General features: G+C 48.4%; 7 protein-coding genes across 7 annotated transcripts; 5 read left to right on the forward strand and 2 right to left on the reverse strand.

The window, feature by feature from the left end:
* Positions 1 to 729: 729 nt before the first annotated feature.
* On the forward strand, positions 730 to 3006 carry EI90DRAFT_3038986 (uncharacterized protein). Its single transcript, XM_039058908.1, has 6 exons — positions 730 to 1493; positions 1550 to 1615; positions 1683 to 2310; positions 2378 to 2399; positions 2451 to 2673; positions 2731 to 3006. Exons 1-6 carry the CDS (start codon positions 1014 to 1016, stop codon positions 2839 to 2841), a joined length of 1530 nt encoding a protein of 509 aa, XP_038920630.1. The 5' UTR covers positions 730 to 1013; the 3' UTR covers positions 2842 to 3006.
* Positions 2894 to 6823, reverse strand: EI90DRAFT_3038987 (vacuolar protein 14 C-terminal Fig4p binding-domain-containing protein). The gene is made up of 13 exons (XM_039058909.1): positions 6687 to 6823; positions 6556 to 6628; positions 6174 to 6495; positions 5749 to 6122; positions 5384 to 5697; positions 5254 to 5331; positions 4540 to 5204; positions 4423 to 4488; positions 4055 to 4372; positions 3886 to 4004; positions 3755 to 3834; positions 3538 to 3697; positions 2894 to 3486 (listed from the first exon to the last, which is right to left on the reverse strand). The coding sequence occupies exons 1-13, from the start codon at positions 6688 to 6690 to the stop codon at positions 3063 to 3065; spliced, it is 2997 nt and encodes a 998-aa protein (XP_038920631.1). The 5' UTR covers positions 6691 to 6823; the 3' UTR covers positions 2894 to 3062.
* A 9-nt stretch (positions 6824 to 6832) lies between these two features.
* Positions 6833 to 8080, forward strand: EI90DRAFT_2410150 (uncharacterized protein). Its single transcript, XM_039052982.1, has 4 exons — positions 6833 to 6895; positions 6957 to 7056; positions 7109 to 7650; positions 7710 to 8080. The coding sequence occupies exons 2-4, from the start codon at positions 6970 to 6972 to the stop codon at positions 7963 to 7965; spliced, it is 885 nt and encodes a 294-aa protein (XP_038920632.1). The 5' UTR covers positions 6833 to 6895; positions 6957 to 6969; the 3' UTR covers positions 7966 to 8080.
* A 1557-nt stretch (positions 8081 to 9637) lies between these two features.
* EI90DRAFT_2410518 (uncharacterized protein) lies at positions 9638 to 10835 on the reverse strand. Its single transcript, XM_039052983.1, has 3 exons — positions 10302 to 10835; positions 10061 to 10243; positions 9638 to 9981 (listed from the first exon to the last, which is right to left on the reverse strand). Exons 1-3 carry the CDS (start codon positions 10589 to 10591, stop codon positions 9723 to 9725), a joined length of 732 nt encoding a protein of 243 aa, XP_038920633.1. The 5' UTR covers positions 10592 to 10835; the 3' UTR covers positions 9638 to 9722.
* A 536-nt stretch (positions 10836 to 11371) lies between these two features.
* On the forward strand, positions 11372 to 13385 carry EI90DRAFT_3144169 (alkaline-phosphatase-like protein; the record flags this gene model as incomplete). The annotated part of the gene is made up of 10 exons (XM_039065111.1): positions 11372 to 11457; positions 11513 to 11603; positions 11765 to 11834; positions 11892 to 11899; positions 11954 to 12040; positions 12097 to 12204; positions 12260 to 12344; positions 12402 to 12463; positions 12518 to 12707; positions 12763 to 13385. 10 exons carry the CDS (start codon positions 11372 to 11374, stop codon positions 13383 to 13385), a joined length of 1410 nt encoding a protein of 469 aa, XP_038920634.1.
* A 115-nt stretch (positions 13386 to 13500) lies between these two features.
* EI90DRAFT_3144170 (uncharacterized protein) lies at positions 13501 to 14796 on the forward strand (the record flags this gene model as incomplete). The annotated part of the gene is made up of 6 exons (XM_039065112.1): positions 13501 to 13839; positions 14027 to 14189; positions 14245 to 14333; positions 14392 to 14558; positions 14623 to 14649; positions 14721 to 14796. 6 exons carry the CDS (start codon positions 13501 to 13503, stop codon positions 14794 to 14796), a joined length of 861 nt encoding a protein of 286 aa, XP_038920635.1.
* Positions 14797 to 15027: 231 nt separating this feature from the next.
* EI90DRAFT_3039006 (uncharacterized protein) lies at positions 15028 to 15594 on the forward strand. The gene is given in 6 exon segments (XM_039058910.1): positions 15028 to 15078; positions 15094 to 15108; positions 15133 to 15188; positions 15209 to 15452; positions 15486 to 15488; positions 15533 to 15594. 3 exon segments carry the CDS (start codon positions 15098 to 15100, stop codon positions 15364 to 15366), a joined length of 225 nt encoding a protein of 74 aa, XP_038920636.1. The 5' UTR covers positions 15028 to 15078; positions 15094 to 15097; the 3' UTR covers positions 15367 to 15452; positions 15486 to 15488; positions 15533 to 15594.
* The last annotated feature ends 124 nt before the right edge of the window (positions 15595 to 15718 follow it).

Consider the following 15718-nt stretch of genomic DNA (forward strand, 5'->3'; position numbering starts at 1 on the left):
CTTACACAAGGACGACTTCATTGGTACCTTTGGCTTTTTGAGGCAAGCGACAATGCCCAGAGGTGCCACCCCAGACATCACGAACCGGAGAGAAGGGAGGCCTAGGTGTCCACCATTGGATGGGTGGCCATAAATAAAAGCATGGGAGAGACGATCTTCAATATCTTCACAGATGGGGAGGACCAGTGATTAGTCAAGAATCCTTTTCAGCGGAATGGACACGTACGGTGACTCTGAATCTCATGTATCTCCGGATAGTAGATAGGAAGGATCCAGGTTTGAAACGAGGTATTATTGCCGTTGGAACGCCGGCATGAGCAGCGAAAAAAATCAACGATTAGTTGAAGATCGAGGTATGGACCTTGGACATTGGTATCATTACGCACCTATTGGTAACGCATGAATCCAACACCGTGCTTCCCTCTTACAGTATAAGCCTACTCACTAAATGTGATAAACGGTAACACGGCACCACTGACATCCTTCTTTACGTAGCAGCCGCATCATGTGGCGTGTAACTCATAATCACGACTTCCTTCTGTATTTCATAGGCAGAAATCTTCAAATTATTGAAGGTCTTTCCTCGTGCGGAGAGTAACGTCGGATGAACAAACACAAGACGCGCATTGCGGTCGCGGATTTGGTGAGCAAGTTCGGAGGCGGTAGATGAGGTAGCTTTTACTCCTACTGCAATAGAGCCATGTACCAAGCAAGGGAATTCGGGCTATCCCAAAGTTAGGTGTTGGACGCAGCAAACGTTGGTCATCTCATCCCCCGCACCTGAAATCATCCACGCTTCAGTCCATGTTTGAACACCCCATGCAAGACGCAATCTCTGGTCATGTACCTGTGCCCTAGTGAGAGTGGTGCCAGAGATAGCATCGATATACGCAAGGCAGTCAACTAATGATTCATGGTCACGGAAAAGGTGGAGAAGAATTCCCCTTGTGACGTGACGTACATAACCTGCGCCAACTTGGGCACCTGTCACCGAGCTGCGAGAGGCAGCAATAATGCAATCAAGCCAGCTGAGCACGACATCAACTGCGTCTGGAATTGTTGATCTGAGCAGCGACGACGGAGAAGATGACATAGTCTCCATCTCCTCACAAATTCAGACATCATTCAATGGGACTCAATCTCAAGTGACTGACTTCAGCCCACACCCATCTATACCGATCGTCCTTTCGGATGATAGTGAGGAAGATGATATAGATTCCATATTGAGGGGGAGAGTTTCGTCTCAACCTGGGCCTTCACAGGCTACGACCTCCGCATGGGAGGGAACCCGGACGCAGAAATCGCCTGTCCTCGAATCACTTAACGCGTTCGACCTTGGAATTCCCTCCCCCTTTGATGAGTTTTTCACCCCTGTAGCTTCTCTCATTCCAAAAACCAGAGGCGCGAAAAGAGTTGGCGATGAAGGAATGGATGATGACGATGTGGTGATACCACCGAAGAAGAGGAGAGCAACAAAACCAAAGAGGAGTAAGGTGCGCAGTATCTGAAATACTATTAATCGGTTCCAAGTAAGCATTTGTTTGTGCAGGAAGAGATCGAGGCTGAAAAAGAGGCTAAGAAACGCGAAAAAGAAGCCGAGAAAGCTGCGAAGAAGGTTAGAAACCAGCGGCTCTAATAATGGCTCGGTGTTCTGAAGGTTAGTTTAATAAACTTATTTACAGAAATGCCTTGAGGAAGAGAAAGCCGCCAAGAAGACACTCCGGGCTGCCAATAAACTTCCCACACGCAAGCAAGACCTCGTACAAGACTTCACACTCCATGTTTCCTCCCCACTTCGCGATAGTCCACTGATGCAACCTGTCACTGATCGTCTAGCAGAGCACGGCTGTGCAGTGAAGTACTTTAGCTCTACCCACTTTACCAGTTTATTCCGTTGGGAACGAAGCGTTAGAGCCAGGTACGACGAACTCAACCGCGAATGGACCCCCGTCAAGGAGTACAAACGTTTCGAGGCACTTTATATGTTTTTTCTGGAAGCAGCATCTCTTATCTCGGAGGCAGACAGCATCCAAGCGTTGAGCCAAACCATTGAGGGGCTGCGGGCTGAATACAGGCTTACCTCGAAACATCAAATCTTCATTATGATCAATGAACTGGAGTTGTATTATCGGAAGACTGGTAAAGGGAGTAGGGCGGCTAATGCGCTTGCTCGCTTGGAGGGTCGCGTCCTGGTGAAAAAGAGTGACATAGAGCGGGCCCTTGCTTCCCTGCAAGCAGCGCAGAAGTGCTTTATTGTCCACGTCGAAGGGTACGACGATGCCGCTCAATGGATATACAATATGACCGGAGGTAGGGTTTATACCAACAAGATTCACCTTCCCATATAAGTTAATAATGACCTTCTTTTCATCGTTAGATCTAGGCATGAAGCCGCACAAGTAAGCCGATCAATCTCTTGGAAAACCTAGCCATATCAACTTTCTTTACAGATTAATCGAGCGTTCACATCTTCCGTTCTGCTCTCTCACAAACATCGAAGTTGGATCAGATCCTGAGGACACGTACAAGAAAATGCTGATACAACTGAATCGCATCACGGAGAACGTCGCTGATGCCATAGTAGAACGTGCTCCTACCCTCCGCTCCTTATTTGAACTTTATCAGAACGAGCCTGATCCTATTCGCAGAAACGCCATTCTGTCTGATGTCGTGGTTCGTACGATGTTCTCCGTTCACTTTTTTGTCTCAGTCAACAGCACTCCCTCCCAGGTTAAATACAATACGGATGGAACAACTTCTGGAAGAATATTGAACTTGGCATTATCTACGAAGATCGCCACTGCGTTTTGGAATCAGGATTCCTTACTTGCATTAACGTGATAATGTCACTTCCCCTCGTGGGAAGCTCTCGTACGATAATCCCCAAATTTACTGTTCGATAACTCTTCACTTTGTTTGCGTTGCAACAAGGAATCTTACAATTAGATCTATTCTACTACTATCATATTTCCGCTTCTTCAAACTGAAGCACAAGATATATAGGCAGTGGTTATGATGATCAACATCAATTGTCCATAACAGTCGTAACATTGGCTGAATCATTAACGACGCACCCCGACAACGCCTAGTGCCCGTCGTTGTTTACTGGGCGCTGGACTTGCGGGTCTTCCATTTGTCGGACCTGCACCGGTACTAACCGACGATGCTCTTTTAGGGTTTAGAGGAGAAAGTGCGAAGGAAGTGCTTGTTCCCTGAACTCTGACACTTGATGAAGAAAGCTCCCCGGTCAACTTCCGCCGCAGCACAGGCCGTAGCGACGGTGATCCGGTAGGTGCAGGTGGGGTAGTAGGTAACGCATCCACGCTCTCAGTATCCGAGGATGTGAACACCGACTCTCCCCTTCGCGCCTTTTCATGCTTCATCTGAACCGTCCTGAAGTGTGATAAGAGTTCAGGCCACCGAATGGTGTCATCTCGACCGCCAGTGAGTTTGGAACGTATTGTCGAAGTTGTTGATGGTTGGGTTCTAACAGAAGCAATTGGATTAAACTGCACTTTATCAAGTGGTATGACATACGCTCTTGGAATTGCATGGACGAATCCAAGCGAGCTGACAGCATTCAGGCGGTTCCGCAGGGATATAAAGGCACTGCTTTGTGGTAGGAGCATCAGGAGCCCGTACAGGCACTTGAAAAGGAATGGGAATTTTTCCGGTTCCAGCAGCTGAAGACGCAGGTCTAGGGAACCGGTCAACGAAAGCGTCACCAGATCAGCCGTTTCAGTCAGCTACTGACATGTAAACACGGGGGATTCCAACAACTGAACTAGTTTGTCGATTTGCACCAATAGTTGAACGGTGATTTCCATCTCGGCGCTGGTTCAGGGTCTCAGGGGACACGTAAGAAGTTCCAGCGATCGAACTCACAGGATTGGAAGCAGATTGGAAGCATGCTCGTACGCTTGAGCGAGTAAACATAAGGAAAAGACGGCCACTGGGTTGTGGCACCACGATCGGTAAAGAGCGGAGAACAGTGCTTGACCATCCTAAGATAGCGTTGAACGCACTGAGGTGGAGAGAGGCTATGATTTCTAACCTTCGAGTCAAGGTTCCGCAGTCGTCTTCTGAATTCCACTAGCTCCTGAGAAGTGATTAGGATGACATTCAAACGCTGGACCATGGTACTGGCGAATTCCAAGTCTTCTTCCTGCTCCAGTATCTCGGCAAATGTCCGGTATATGCGATCGGTGTTCAGGCTTAAACAAAGCTGCCGTATGATAAGACTCCCTCTGGTCTCCAGTAGTCGAAGGTCAGTACTAAACAACTTTAAAAGGTTGATCATGAAAGCTTTGAAATAGCCTTCTTCCGATGTGGAGGAGATTTGTGCTAGCAGCTGTAAGTCATATTTAATGACCTAAACACTTTATGTTAGGGTGGGGTTGAATATGTAAGAGGGAATCTGACCTCCTCCGAAGGATCCGAAAGGGTTTTCAGAAGTGCGAAAAAGGTTCCGTCATCAATTGCTAAGATCTATACACTAAGTATTAACTCAAGCATGCCATATAAGAAGCATTCTCAAACCTTCTTAGGTGCCTTAGAATGAAGCATAATCAGCCACTTCAAGGCGGCCACCCGGGTTTCATCATATTCGCTAATGAACTGGATTGTCAATCCACTGACAGTCGCTTGATAGTCGAACGGATCAGCGTCGTCCGATAAACCGATGTCATCCGGCATGAATTCAGGGTAAAGTATCGGTGAATGAGGATGCTGTTGGGTTGGTTGTGGAGGTTGTAATCGTGATGCCAGGGAGGTCGCGGTTTGAACGGTCCCATTCGAATTCGGAGAGTGGGGTCGAATATTTTCGGAAAGTTCAGAATTAACGGCATCGCCAGATTGAGTGCTGGCTCGAGATTTTCTTCCGCTTGCAATTTCATGCGCACGAGACGATTCAGCTGGTATCTGGGCTTCGGTAGATGGAGGCGATGCTGGAATAGTCCGGACAGAGGATGATGAGGAAGCGCGTGGAAGCCGAGGTCTTGATGGTGGAGAGGGAAGACTTTGAATAACGGTGAATAAATTGTGATTTGCTTGTTGAGCGGCGCTTTGCATAGCGGCGATATGTACAGCGAGATTTGGCAGGATCGCAGGGATCAGGCGAGGTGTGAATGGGAGCATGACATCTTGCGCGAAGTCTAGGAACTCGGCAATCCACCTCAGCGCCGTAGATTGCTGTATTTCATCATCTAAAAAGAAGAATTAGGGACTATATTGGGGACTCTGGCACCGACGCACGAGTAGCATCTAATTGTTGGATTAATATCTCAACGATCGCTGCATGATCCACAGTTACACCTTGGCCACGACTCCAAGCTGAAAAGTGATGAATGAGAAGAGGGAAATAGATCAAGCGTCATGCACAGACCGCCGTCTCGAATCTCCTCCGAATGGTGGTGGTTTGGAAAAATTGCTTCTTCCTCATTAGGGGCTACTTGTCCATCAGGGGTCAGCAAAAAACCTCCTCGTTCCGGCGAGGCACTGATGGAAGGAATGTGATCATCACGATTCGACGACTTCATGTCCCTTAGGCTGTCTGGTGACCTGTTGTCTCCAGACCTTCGTTCCTTGTCGCCCCGTTGACGATTGGAAATTGCAATTCCACGGATCTCTCTCAAAAAATCAGCCATTAGAATTTCGGTCGCTACCCTAACATCTTCAGTCGGATCCGACAGGTACTTACTGGCCAAATCCTTCAGCACTATTTGACAGGAATAGAACTGAGATGCTCACAACAAACCATCGAGGAACTCTGGGAGGAATGACACGAGCTCCAGATCAGGGACTGAATCCAGCACGGTGATCCAGGATACCAGATAACTTCTAGTGAAAGGATTGATAACGTATATCCGCTCAGACAATAGAGGTATGAAATGCGCCAACGAAAAGGCTTTCTTCGGAAGTGGCTTCTCGCTGTCGAAATTGTCTTCAACTGGGACCATGATATCCAATCCGTACACGCTATGATCATGTGTTTCATTTCGGATGCGTTCCGTTTCGGGGTATTGAGGAAAGTAGACAGGAGCTGATTCTGCAACGATGTCCTTGAGTAACCGATCTAATAATTCGGCGCCATTCTTGACCGACAATTCGGAATCCGCCGCCAACTATGGAAGAATTGAGGCATACCCATCAGCATGTTATGATCTCACACTCACTTTGCTCAGGGCGTCAAAGACTTGGTTAAAATAAACCAGTATTTCGCCTTTGGACACCTTTGCAATGTTATACATACTCTCGCAAGCAAAGTATCGGATTCGACTTTCCGAGTCGGAGAAGCATTTCAAGAGAGGGTCGATGAACTTCTCCATAAAGGGTGAAATTTCTACCCCAAGGGCAATAGCCGTTGCGGCAAGACCAATGAGACCCCCATTCCTAGCGTGAAGGGCATTCGATGGAGTCGAGAATAAATCAACAAGCTGTTCGATGATTTGGTGGATACGATTGGTGTCATTCTGAGCATAACACTCGCGGACCAGCCTGGTTCGTATTGCAACACATGATAAAAACGGAGACTTAGGCCTGCTGTTTTAAGCTTACTTTTCTATCTCCAATGCTGCGGCTTTCCTTTTCTCGTAGAATTTGTCTGTCAGACCCCTAGAGATGCTGGGCTCTTTGTGGTAAGGTGCGGTCAGACAAGGAAGGCCAAGAAGATCGCGTTCAGGGCTCACCCATATTGACAGATGCCACGTGCGGAGGTCAGTGTCCCGTCAAACGGCACCCAAGCGTGAATTTTGCCGACTCACGCTCCGCGTGGAATTCGCCCCTGCTTGGACGCGCTCGCCACAGTCAATCACCGCAAGTCACGTGATGGGACTGCCACTTTAATCCAGTTAGACTCGCGCTTCCGACATCTCTTCCAATAGGGCTGGTGATTATTGTGCGTAGAACACCGAACGCAATCTCGAGGCACCTAGCCTTAATACTACTCTTGGGGTCAGAACGTCGCCTTCTATGAGACTTCTCCATGAAGTGCCATCCGACGTTGTTCTTATCATTCTATACTCCTTGGATGTGAGGGAACTAGTGATGCTCGGTTTGGTGCGCAATCATTCGTCATCGTCAGCGACAGGCGTATGAAATTCACTTATAGACATGCAAGTCCCTATATTGTGAAATTTATGGAAACCGAGCGTTATGGATTAGCCTCGTACATCGCTTGATTGAAAAGGAGTGCATCGATCGGTCTACATTTCCACTGGAGATGATGTCGATGGAAGGGCTCAAGCGTCTGGCCAGTCGTCCCTTACGGCTATATCGGGATCTCGTGCTGAAAAGACCCGTGAACTTGACTACCAAATCAATACGCGTTGATCCAGGGCCTGACTTTCCTACCAGAGGATGGGAGCCAAGCTCAAACCCACATGCATTCCTGGTCCCAGGGGGACGTTGGGCTATTGGTTGTGCCTGGGATGGCACTCATTACCGGGTGTACTGCTGGGATCTCAATTCGGCTAACAGCGTCATTTACAGAAACTCCGCAGCAGACTTCGATCATCATATCACACCCACGGCGAGCCTGATAATCGACCATGATAATCAGTTGGTAGACAGTATCTACACGGTTATTCATGAAGCGGACCCACAGAATCGACGCACAGTAGTTCTTATTGGATTTGAGATCATTGGGTTTTTGTAAGTTTCCCCTCTATAATTCAAGCGACGTCATGGATTTGGACTAAATAGCCACCTAGAGTGATGGAGATAGTGTCTGTCACTTGGGGTTTCTCCTACTCGACGTCCCCTACTATATCGAGGCTGAACTACCTTTGTATCCCCCGTGAGCGAGGGGATCAACACGTCAGGACATTCATGGAATGCAACATGGTCGGTGTCCGTTGGGATGCTGATGATTGGTGGCTTATATGGGATTGGCGTGCCCATTCTGTGGTCAAAGTGGACACACCAAACTTTGAGGTACACTTGCGCAGGATCTCCTCAAACACTTGACTTATCCGAATCGCAGTCTAGTCGAATGTGGCTTCAGCCACTGGCGCTCTATGGCATCACAGGCGATCTGTCACATGTTTACCAATTTGTTTTGCCACCTCAACAAGCACTTGACAATTCACATATGCTTCCGCCATCATTCCCCAGTATGAATGGTGGATCAGCACCCGTCCACACCTATGGACTCAGTATCCCTCCCTTTGATGCTGGTGATCCCGACATCGTCGAATTCAGTATCGATCACATAGACTGCGCTCGGCCACACCCTTCCCGGAGCGACGTTGTGTACATTCTCGTTCGAGGAGACGAAAGGTATCTCTTACTCCTAATTCAGAAGCTCGACCCCTCCCCAGAGCTGTATGACAGCATTCAAGGGAATACAGCCTTGTTACAGTTGCAGGCTCGATTCCAAGTACTTTGTGACTACCGGCCATCCCACTCTCTCCCGGACGATCTCGTTTGCCTGATTGAACCGGACTTATTCGTACCGGTTCAAGTTGCATTTGAGCGACCTGGAAGAGCCTTGGAAGGATCAAGTGCTGGTAATGACAGCCTATCTTGGCACATGCGAGTTGGTTCCCAGCGCCTTCCTTCCGCGAACCCTAATTTCGAGCGGTCAACTTTGCTCTTTGCATTGGAGGAGGAATCACACGTTTGTGTCTCTTTGCAAAGTTGGCCCTGTTTTCGTAGCGGCGTATTCTTTGCCGACACGGACGCCAGCTTTCCTGGCAATGACCAGTTTTACGTTCTCCGATATGATTAGTGATTGTTATACCCTGCTCCACGGTCCTCAGATATAGCGATTGTTTCAATCACAATTCATGGTAGTCAACCAGGACTCTGGGTCATATTTTGCGGGAAAATGATTTGGCTCTGATTTTTTGTTATCGTTCCTCCTCTTTTCATCAAAAGACACAGAGTCAAACGTTCGAACCACGTTGCCTTGTGCTGGACGCTGGCGAGGAAAGGTTATACACCCACGGATCGTCACAAGTCCGGCTATTCGACTCAGCAATCTTGGAAAAGGAAGCTACGTAGATGCGCGCTAGATTTCAGCGTGCTGTCCTCGAATCTCAAACCATCTTTGCGGCACTTGTCAAGCGAACACGTTTGAGGGGTCCTCAAACGCCCTCACGAAAGATTGTAGGATTGTCGGGCCGGGACATTGTAACCAACTGCGATCCAAGATGACTTGCCAGTGTAGGAGCATTCGCGTGTCAAGAGCAACTATTTCATTTTGTCTGCAAAGCTGCTTTATTGGCCATGGGCCGACATCCAAAACCACCTGCTCAGTATGAGCGACCCCGGAAATCGTTGTAATAATCGTTCCAATATCCATAACCGTCGTATCCCGGCTCGCCATACAAATCATCATCATCATCGTCCTCATCGCTGTAGTAAGCACGATCGTTATAGTATCGATCTCTGCCATAATCATCCTCATCATCACTGTAGTCACCATCGCTGGAATTGTCCGTCTCTGATATATCTGTATCACTTACACCTTCGTCCGAGGTACTGTATCCTTCGGTGTGTACATCGGCGTCCAATACAGGTGTTGTTGTTGCAATGTTGGCTGCACCACATCCATCCTCGAACGTTGAATCAGAATCGTATTCATCGAAATAGGCTCCGGGTAGATAACGGCTACGTTTGAACCTTCTATCATGAGTGTCATAGTAATATTCGGTTGGTGTCCTGTCGTTCAGCAATCTAAGGTTGGAGCAAGGGAATTACAGCACGGACAGCTCGTTCACTCACTGTTGCGCACTCGACCTTGAATGACTGTCCGGTACAGACGGTGAATGATAGTAACCGTTTGATGGGCTGCGACTGGGGCTTTGCTGGTAGGGTTGGTGACTAGTGTAAGAGCCCCCACTGAAATAGGTCGATGGTACACTTCGGTTGTCGTCATACTCGTTCCTGTAGGATTGTGTACGATCACCCCGATATAATACATCGTCCCCGTCATCGTATGAGTGCCAATCGCTCTGAGAGGAATGACTGGTCCTTGATCTAACGTGAAAATATTAATCTAGCGCAGTCCTACTAACCAACCACGATGGTTTCTTACTCAGGAACGGCGGTATCGTACTCGCTGGGGTATGTATTCACGCTATTAGTTCTGCTGTGGAAGCGAGCAGGGTCATCTCGCTCAAAAGATAGATAGCTTGTCGAACTTCCTAGGTTCGAAGAAGAGCCGCTGTATCTCGACGAGTAGCGACTGTGCCGACGGGAAGAGATATCTCCATGTGGCTCCTGATAATTTCGCTCATGTCTGGAGTGAAAATCCATGAGGGCTCGGTGATAGGGCCTTAATGGCGAGAGTCACCCACCCGCTTGTTCTGGACTGACGATTGAGAAAGTGGCCGTGGCCGGAATTGTGGATGTCTGGATTGGACGGTTGCTCAACAGTGGTGGGTTCTGGGTTTCTACCAGCATTATGGTAGTAATTCCCAGAGCGACCATAATATGGATTGTGAAAAGCAGAATGTCTACCCGAGTGGCGTCTTTGATGCGAAGGATCAAAGGAGTCGATGGCGTCGTGGTATAGCGTCGCTCTGTTGTTTCCCGGATTTCCGTTCCTTGAATCATAGGCATATGCTGTCGTGTCATTCAAGTTCATTCCTGCAGGAGGAGCTATGCCTGGGGTCGAAGCCTAGGGACCTTCCGATTGGTTGGAGGAATTTATTCAATTTCCCCGAATACGCACCGTCCCTTTTTCTTGGTGCGAGAGTCCCAAGGGGTCAACAGGCGGGGTAAACGACTTCGCAAACCACGGGTAACCTTCTGCTATATATCTCATGACACGTGTCCAAAGCATTTCCGCCTTGCATTGCGCCTCGTCGTCGACAGCAGGCAACTTGAAGTTCCTTCAATGGTCGATATTTTCACGCTGGAACCGTGAGCTGCCGCCACATGATCCTGGTGCATAGACTCCTGCAGTGCGTTGCCTAAAAGAAACGCTGATGAAGAACGCCCTCGGCCCGTCAAAGTTGGGTACCATGAGCGTGGGAAGAATTTTTATTCGTGACATTGAATTTTGTCTGTTTGCAAGCTTGTTCTCGCTCCTGCACTCTGAAGCAAGGTCCCACATCAGGGAGGTGTTGGAGTCATGCAAACTAGCATGAGGCTTCCGTCTCTTAAGACCTCCAGGGCTCAGATAGAGGAGGAGGACGAAGATGATATCACCATAACTGAGGGGCAAAGCCTCCTCCCTGAGTCTGTTGGGAAGTCAGAGCTAAAGCAAAGTCACAAACTTCGTCAGAAGCGACTCCGGGCAGATAGGGCCCCAGAGCTGTCTCGAACGTCTAGGGTACTTGGATTGACCTTCCTGGCGGCTGCATTCGTCGTCTTCCTGGTGATTCCTGCATTCCTGCCTCAAAAATCGCATCACAATATTGGGATGCCCGTAGAGCATGATCTGAGGCTCTGGAATGGGACGCAGTTCTTCCGCAGAACTGTCCTTATGGTGTCCATTGACGGTTTGAGGTGAGTGTAACGTGTGACAAAGTGTTCCTTCCATCTGATCATTCCTCTCCGCCAGAGCCGACTATGTAGAACGCGGGCTCACTCCTCACTTGCTCAACATTAGTCACCAAGGCTTGCGAGCTAAATTTTTGAAACCTGTGTTTCCCGTTCGTTCCCCTTTCGCTTGCACAATCGGAGTACCTGACCGATGACCCGCCCGACACATATAGACTCTCACATTTCCGTATGTCATCTCGCCCCGACTCTAGCAGAGCCTGACCATAAGTATGGTGACGCAGAAACCATTGGTCAATAATGTAGACATTAGATTATTGTTCCATCATATCCGCGCTCAAACTCTTTCAGGACAGGGCTATACGCGGAATCCCACGGAATGGGTTCGTGCCACGATAATACCTTCAAGGGCTGAAAGTCTTACCGATTGTTCATTGTAGTGGCTAATGTCAGTCGCGGTTCGCTTGGCCGCACGATCCGCTGTGCAGATTGCTTCCTATAGAACTTCTACGATCCCATCACGAATACGTCTTTCCATTACGCAGACTCCAACACGGTTTACAACGCCTCTTGGTGGTGGGGAGAACCAGTAAGTCTTCAGCTTATGTCCAGACTTGAATCAGGCCCTGATGATTGGCATACCAGATATGGGAAACAGTATCAAAGGCAGGATTAACTACAGCCAACCTAATGTGGCCGGGGCCGCTGAAGACAATACGAGGAATCTCGCCAACATACATGGTACCGTGGAGGGTGCGTTATATGCAAATCCTCTCTACTCCGAGTGTTCTGATTGCTTTTCTGGAAGGACCACGTCCCGTTGCAGGAAAAGCACGACCAAATAATGGAATGGATTGATCTTCCGCTCGAGAAGCGACCTCAGCTGATTTTAGGTGCTCTCTGCGCTTTGTCTGACGTGGATTGGTGTCCCTAAATTCTCTTGCCGTTAGCGTACGAGCCCCATTTGGATCAAGTTGGACACAAGGCCGGTCCAGAGTCCAACCTTGTCAATGTAAGAGAGCATTTCTTATCCGCATACAGTTACGAGACGATGGTTGGTTGTCAGAGCGTCTTGGGCGATGTGGACAAGTTTGCCGCCTCAATACATGCCTCATTGAAGCAAAGGAATTTGACACAGATTGTGGACGTCATCTTCGTAAGCGACCATGGAATGACAAATACAAGCAATACGCGCCTCGTCTATCTTGATGATGTTATGGGGAAAGATCAGGTGGCGGAGATTGAGCACGAGGACGGTATGTTTGAACTCATCAGAGCTTGCCTTTCCTTCTGACTGTGTTTACGGAATAGGATGGCCCTCTGTTGGCCTATGGATGTCGAAGGCTTCGAATTTGACGCAAGTTCTATTGCGTTTGCTTTCGTCGAATCCCGCAACTTCAAATCCCCCAGCAATTAACGTATACACTGCCAAATCCATGCCAGCTCGCTACCACTTCAATCCCGACAGGAACCCCAGAATTGCGCCGCTTTGGATTGTGCCTCACATCGGCTGGGCCATCACGAACCACCATGAACACGAAGTAGTAATGGCAGGGAATTATAAACCTAAAGGAGTAAGCATTCTCAACTCTCATTGGTTGTTCAATACGTTCATCTGCACGAACCAGAACCATGGCTATGACAATGACGAATCATCTATGCATGCATTCTTTGTTGCTGATGGACCATTCGCAACCCGAATGCGCAAGAAGCGATTTGGGGGATTCCGTGACTACTTCCCAAGAAGCCCGAGCAGTGCTATGCTAGACCGACACACTAATTTGGATGAGCAGAAAGATCCTATGATTATAGAAGGGTTCGAAAACGTGGAGATATATGGACTTGTTTGCCGTCTCCTTGGCATAGAAAGGTTTGCAGCACCGAATAATGGGACCCCAGGCTTTTGGGATAGATATTTAGAGGATGGCCATTGAGGTTGCCATGGTGGTTGTACCGTATTTTTAATGTATTTATTAGCAGTTCAAGCCCAAAACCGGTCACGCGACACAGCCATAGAACTCGGTGACGATCGCGGCTAAGATATACAGCATGTCTTCCCCGAGAGAAGGTTATACACCTCACAATTTTTCTCCTATTCTCAGACCAGCATTGAAGCGGGATTCATCTAAACTCACGTCTCCATCCGTGGATGTCAACTCCCCCGACTACCTCAATGTCTCTACATCTCAACCCTTATCCCCTTCGCCTTCTGATGACTCCAAATTGCCTGCCTCAGATACCTCTCCACCTCACACCACCGGGGTGGGGATGCTTCATCCCATGAGTTCCTCATCGTTCAACCCACCAGGATACACGAATAAAGTATCCTTTGACACCTTCGAGAACAACACTCCCGGCGATGCAACTATGTTCAGTTACACCCTCCAGGTAAGGAATCAGTTTCTAAGGGCGTGATCCCGTTTGCTTGGCAATCAGAATCGTCCAATGGCCCTTTTCTTCCGCTCCACTTCTTGGCATCGATGGCACGTTTACAAGTCTTGCGAACGGACATCGACCATTCGAACCAACTAAATTAAATTTCGATGGCACTGACTTCCGAGATGTTTGGAATTAGGCTGCATCGGAAGGATATCACAAATCGAGAAATACGCGCGTGTTTCTTTGCGCCGCCAGTGCAGACAGCTCTGGAATGCAAGCGCTCGATTGGGCCATGGATTCATTGGTTCAAGATGGAGATGAGCTTATTGTTGTAAGAGGGTTTGACCCTGAAGATTTACGTATGTCAGTTTCTGCAATGATCGCTTATCCGGATACTAACTCATCTCAATCCAGAGAAACAGTCGCATGAGGACCTGAGAGATGAGGCAAAGGAACTCATGAGACTGGTTCTAGAAAAAAACACTGCGTATGAGGGCAGAAGTGTATTTCTTTCCTCTTCTGATCCCATTTTTCCAGATACATATTCACACGCTTTCACAGCTTTCAGTAATCGTGGAGTTCATTGCAGGGAAGATTACTGAGACCATCGAGCGTCTCATCGCTCTCTATCGGCCCGATTCATTAGTTGTTGGCACAAGAGGGCCACGGAGCACCCTCAAAGTATGGGGCGCAGCCCTTGGTGCACCAGGAATGGGAAGTGTATCCCGGTGAGGATTTATTTCAAGAATCCATTGAATGTGGGAAAGGATTATTGACCTGGGTCCATTGAAGATATTGTGTGAGCCGTTCGCCGTACCAGTGATTGTTGTGCAGTGAGTCAACGCGTTTGTTCCCGGATCCGGGATCGAGCTCAAAATACTTCCCCGCAGACCCGAGAGAAAAACTCGGAAGTTCATGGAGAAGCGAAGAGCTGATCCAAAGCGAAATGGGGAGTTTCCCGAGTAAGCTTCCTTGCGTTCTTCTTGATTACACCGTCTAACTAAATTTTCCAATGCTAATGATAGACTGTTAAAACTCCACACTGTTCGTGGTGCGGTTTCAGGATGACAATATATCCATGTACTGCCTAGAATAATTCTCTTTGCCTTGGATCCTTTTGATTGTGGATACCAACTTTGTTTGTACGCTTGTAATACGTTAGTCATTTCTCAGTCCCTTGTTAGGACTTTGACATTTAGGTGTTTTTGGCTGCACTACATCCAACAATGCCTTTGGATCAATATTCGTCCTGGGGCTAGAGTCTGATATGGGACACAAGTGAAGTGTCAATGTTTGGAAAAGAGCGTTCCCTTTAAATCGATCTCCTCTTCCGCTCGTATTCCTCCTGCCGTTGTTCTGTCTATCGCAAATACAATAGATGCGTGTGAAGGCCCAGATCCTAAATGCTCAGAGAGGACTTGGTACCGAGGTCGAGGTTGCCGGGAGTACGGTTCGGGGATTTCGGAAACGGTGGTAGCAGCCTACAAAGCCAGCACGGAGGCACCCATATGCTCGTTCGGGACTGATATGATATGAATTCGGGGGTTCCTCGGTTGTTCGACACAAAAGTCACAGAATATCCAGCCCTTGTCAAGCTGTTGCTTGACCTTGCATGGTTCCGCTTCGAGGCGAGTCAAAACTTCGGGGGCAGGTCTTGCCACACACACGGGGCATACTGAAGTCGGAGACGTATCTACCCTGAATGCAAAGGATGGACATCCTGAGGGTGTTTTGCCGCGATAGGTGGCACGCACAGTTTCCTTCACCAGCGGGGATACTCAAACGGGGGAAGATCTCACACTTGTAACATTGTAGCCGCACAGGGGTATAAGAATAACATGGTATGAGCCAGACCTAATAAAGGAATAAGATGCGCATAAGCGCTGCA

The sequence above is a fragment of the Cantharellus anzutake genome, assembly GCF_015039405.1.
Source record: "Cantharellus anzutake strain C23 chromosome Unknown EI90scaffold_7, whole genome shotgun sequence".
Classification (NCBI taxonomy): domain Eukaryota; kingdom Fungi; phylum Basidiomycota; class Agaricomycetes; order Cantharellales; family Hydnaceae; genus Cantharellus; species Cantharellus anzutake.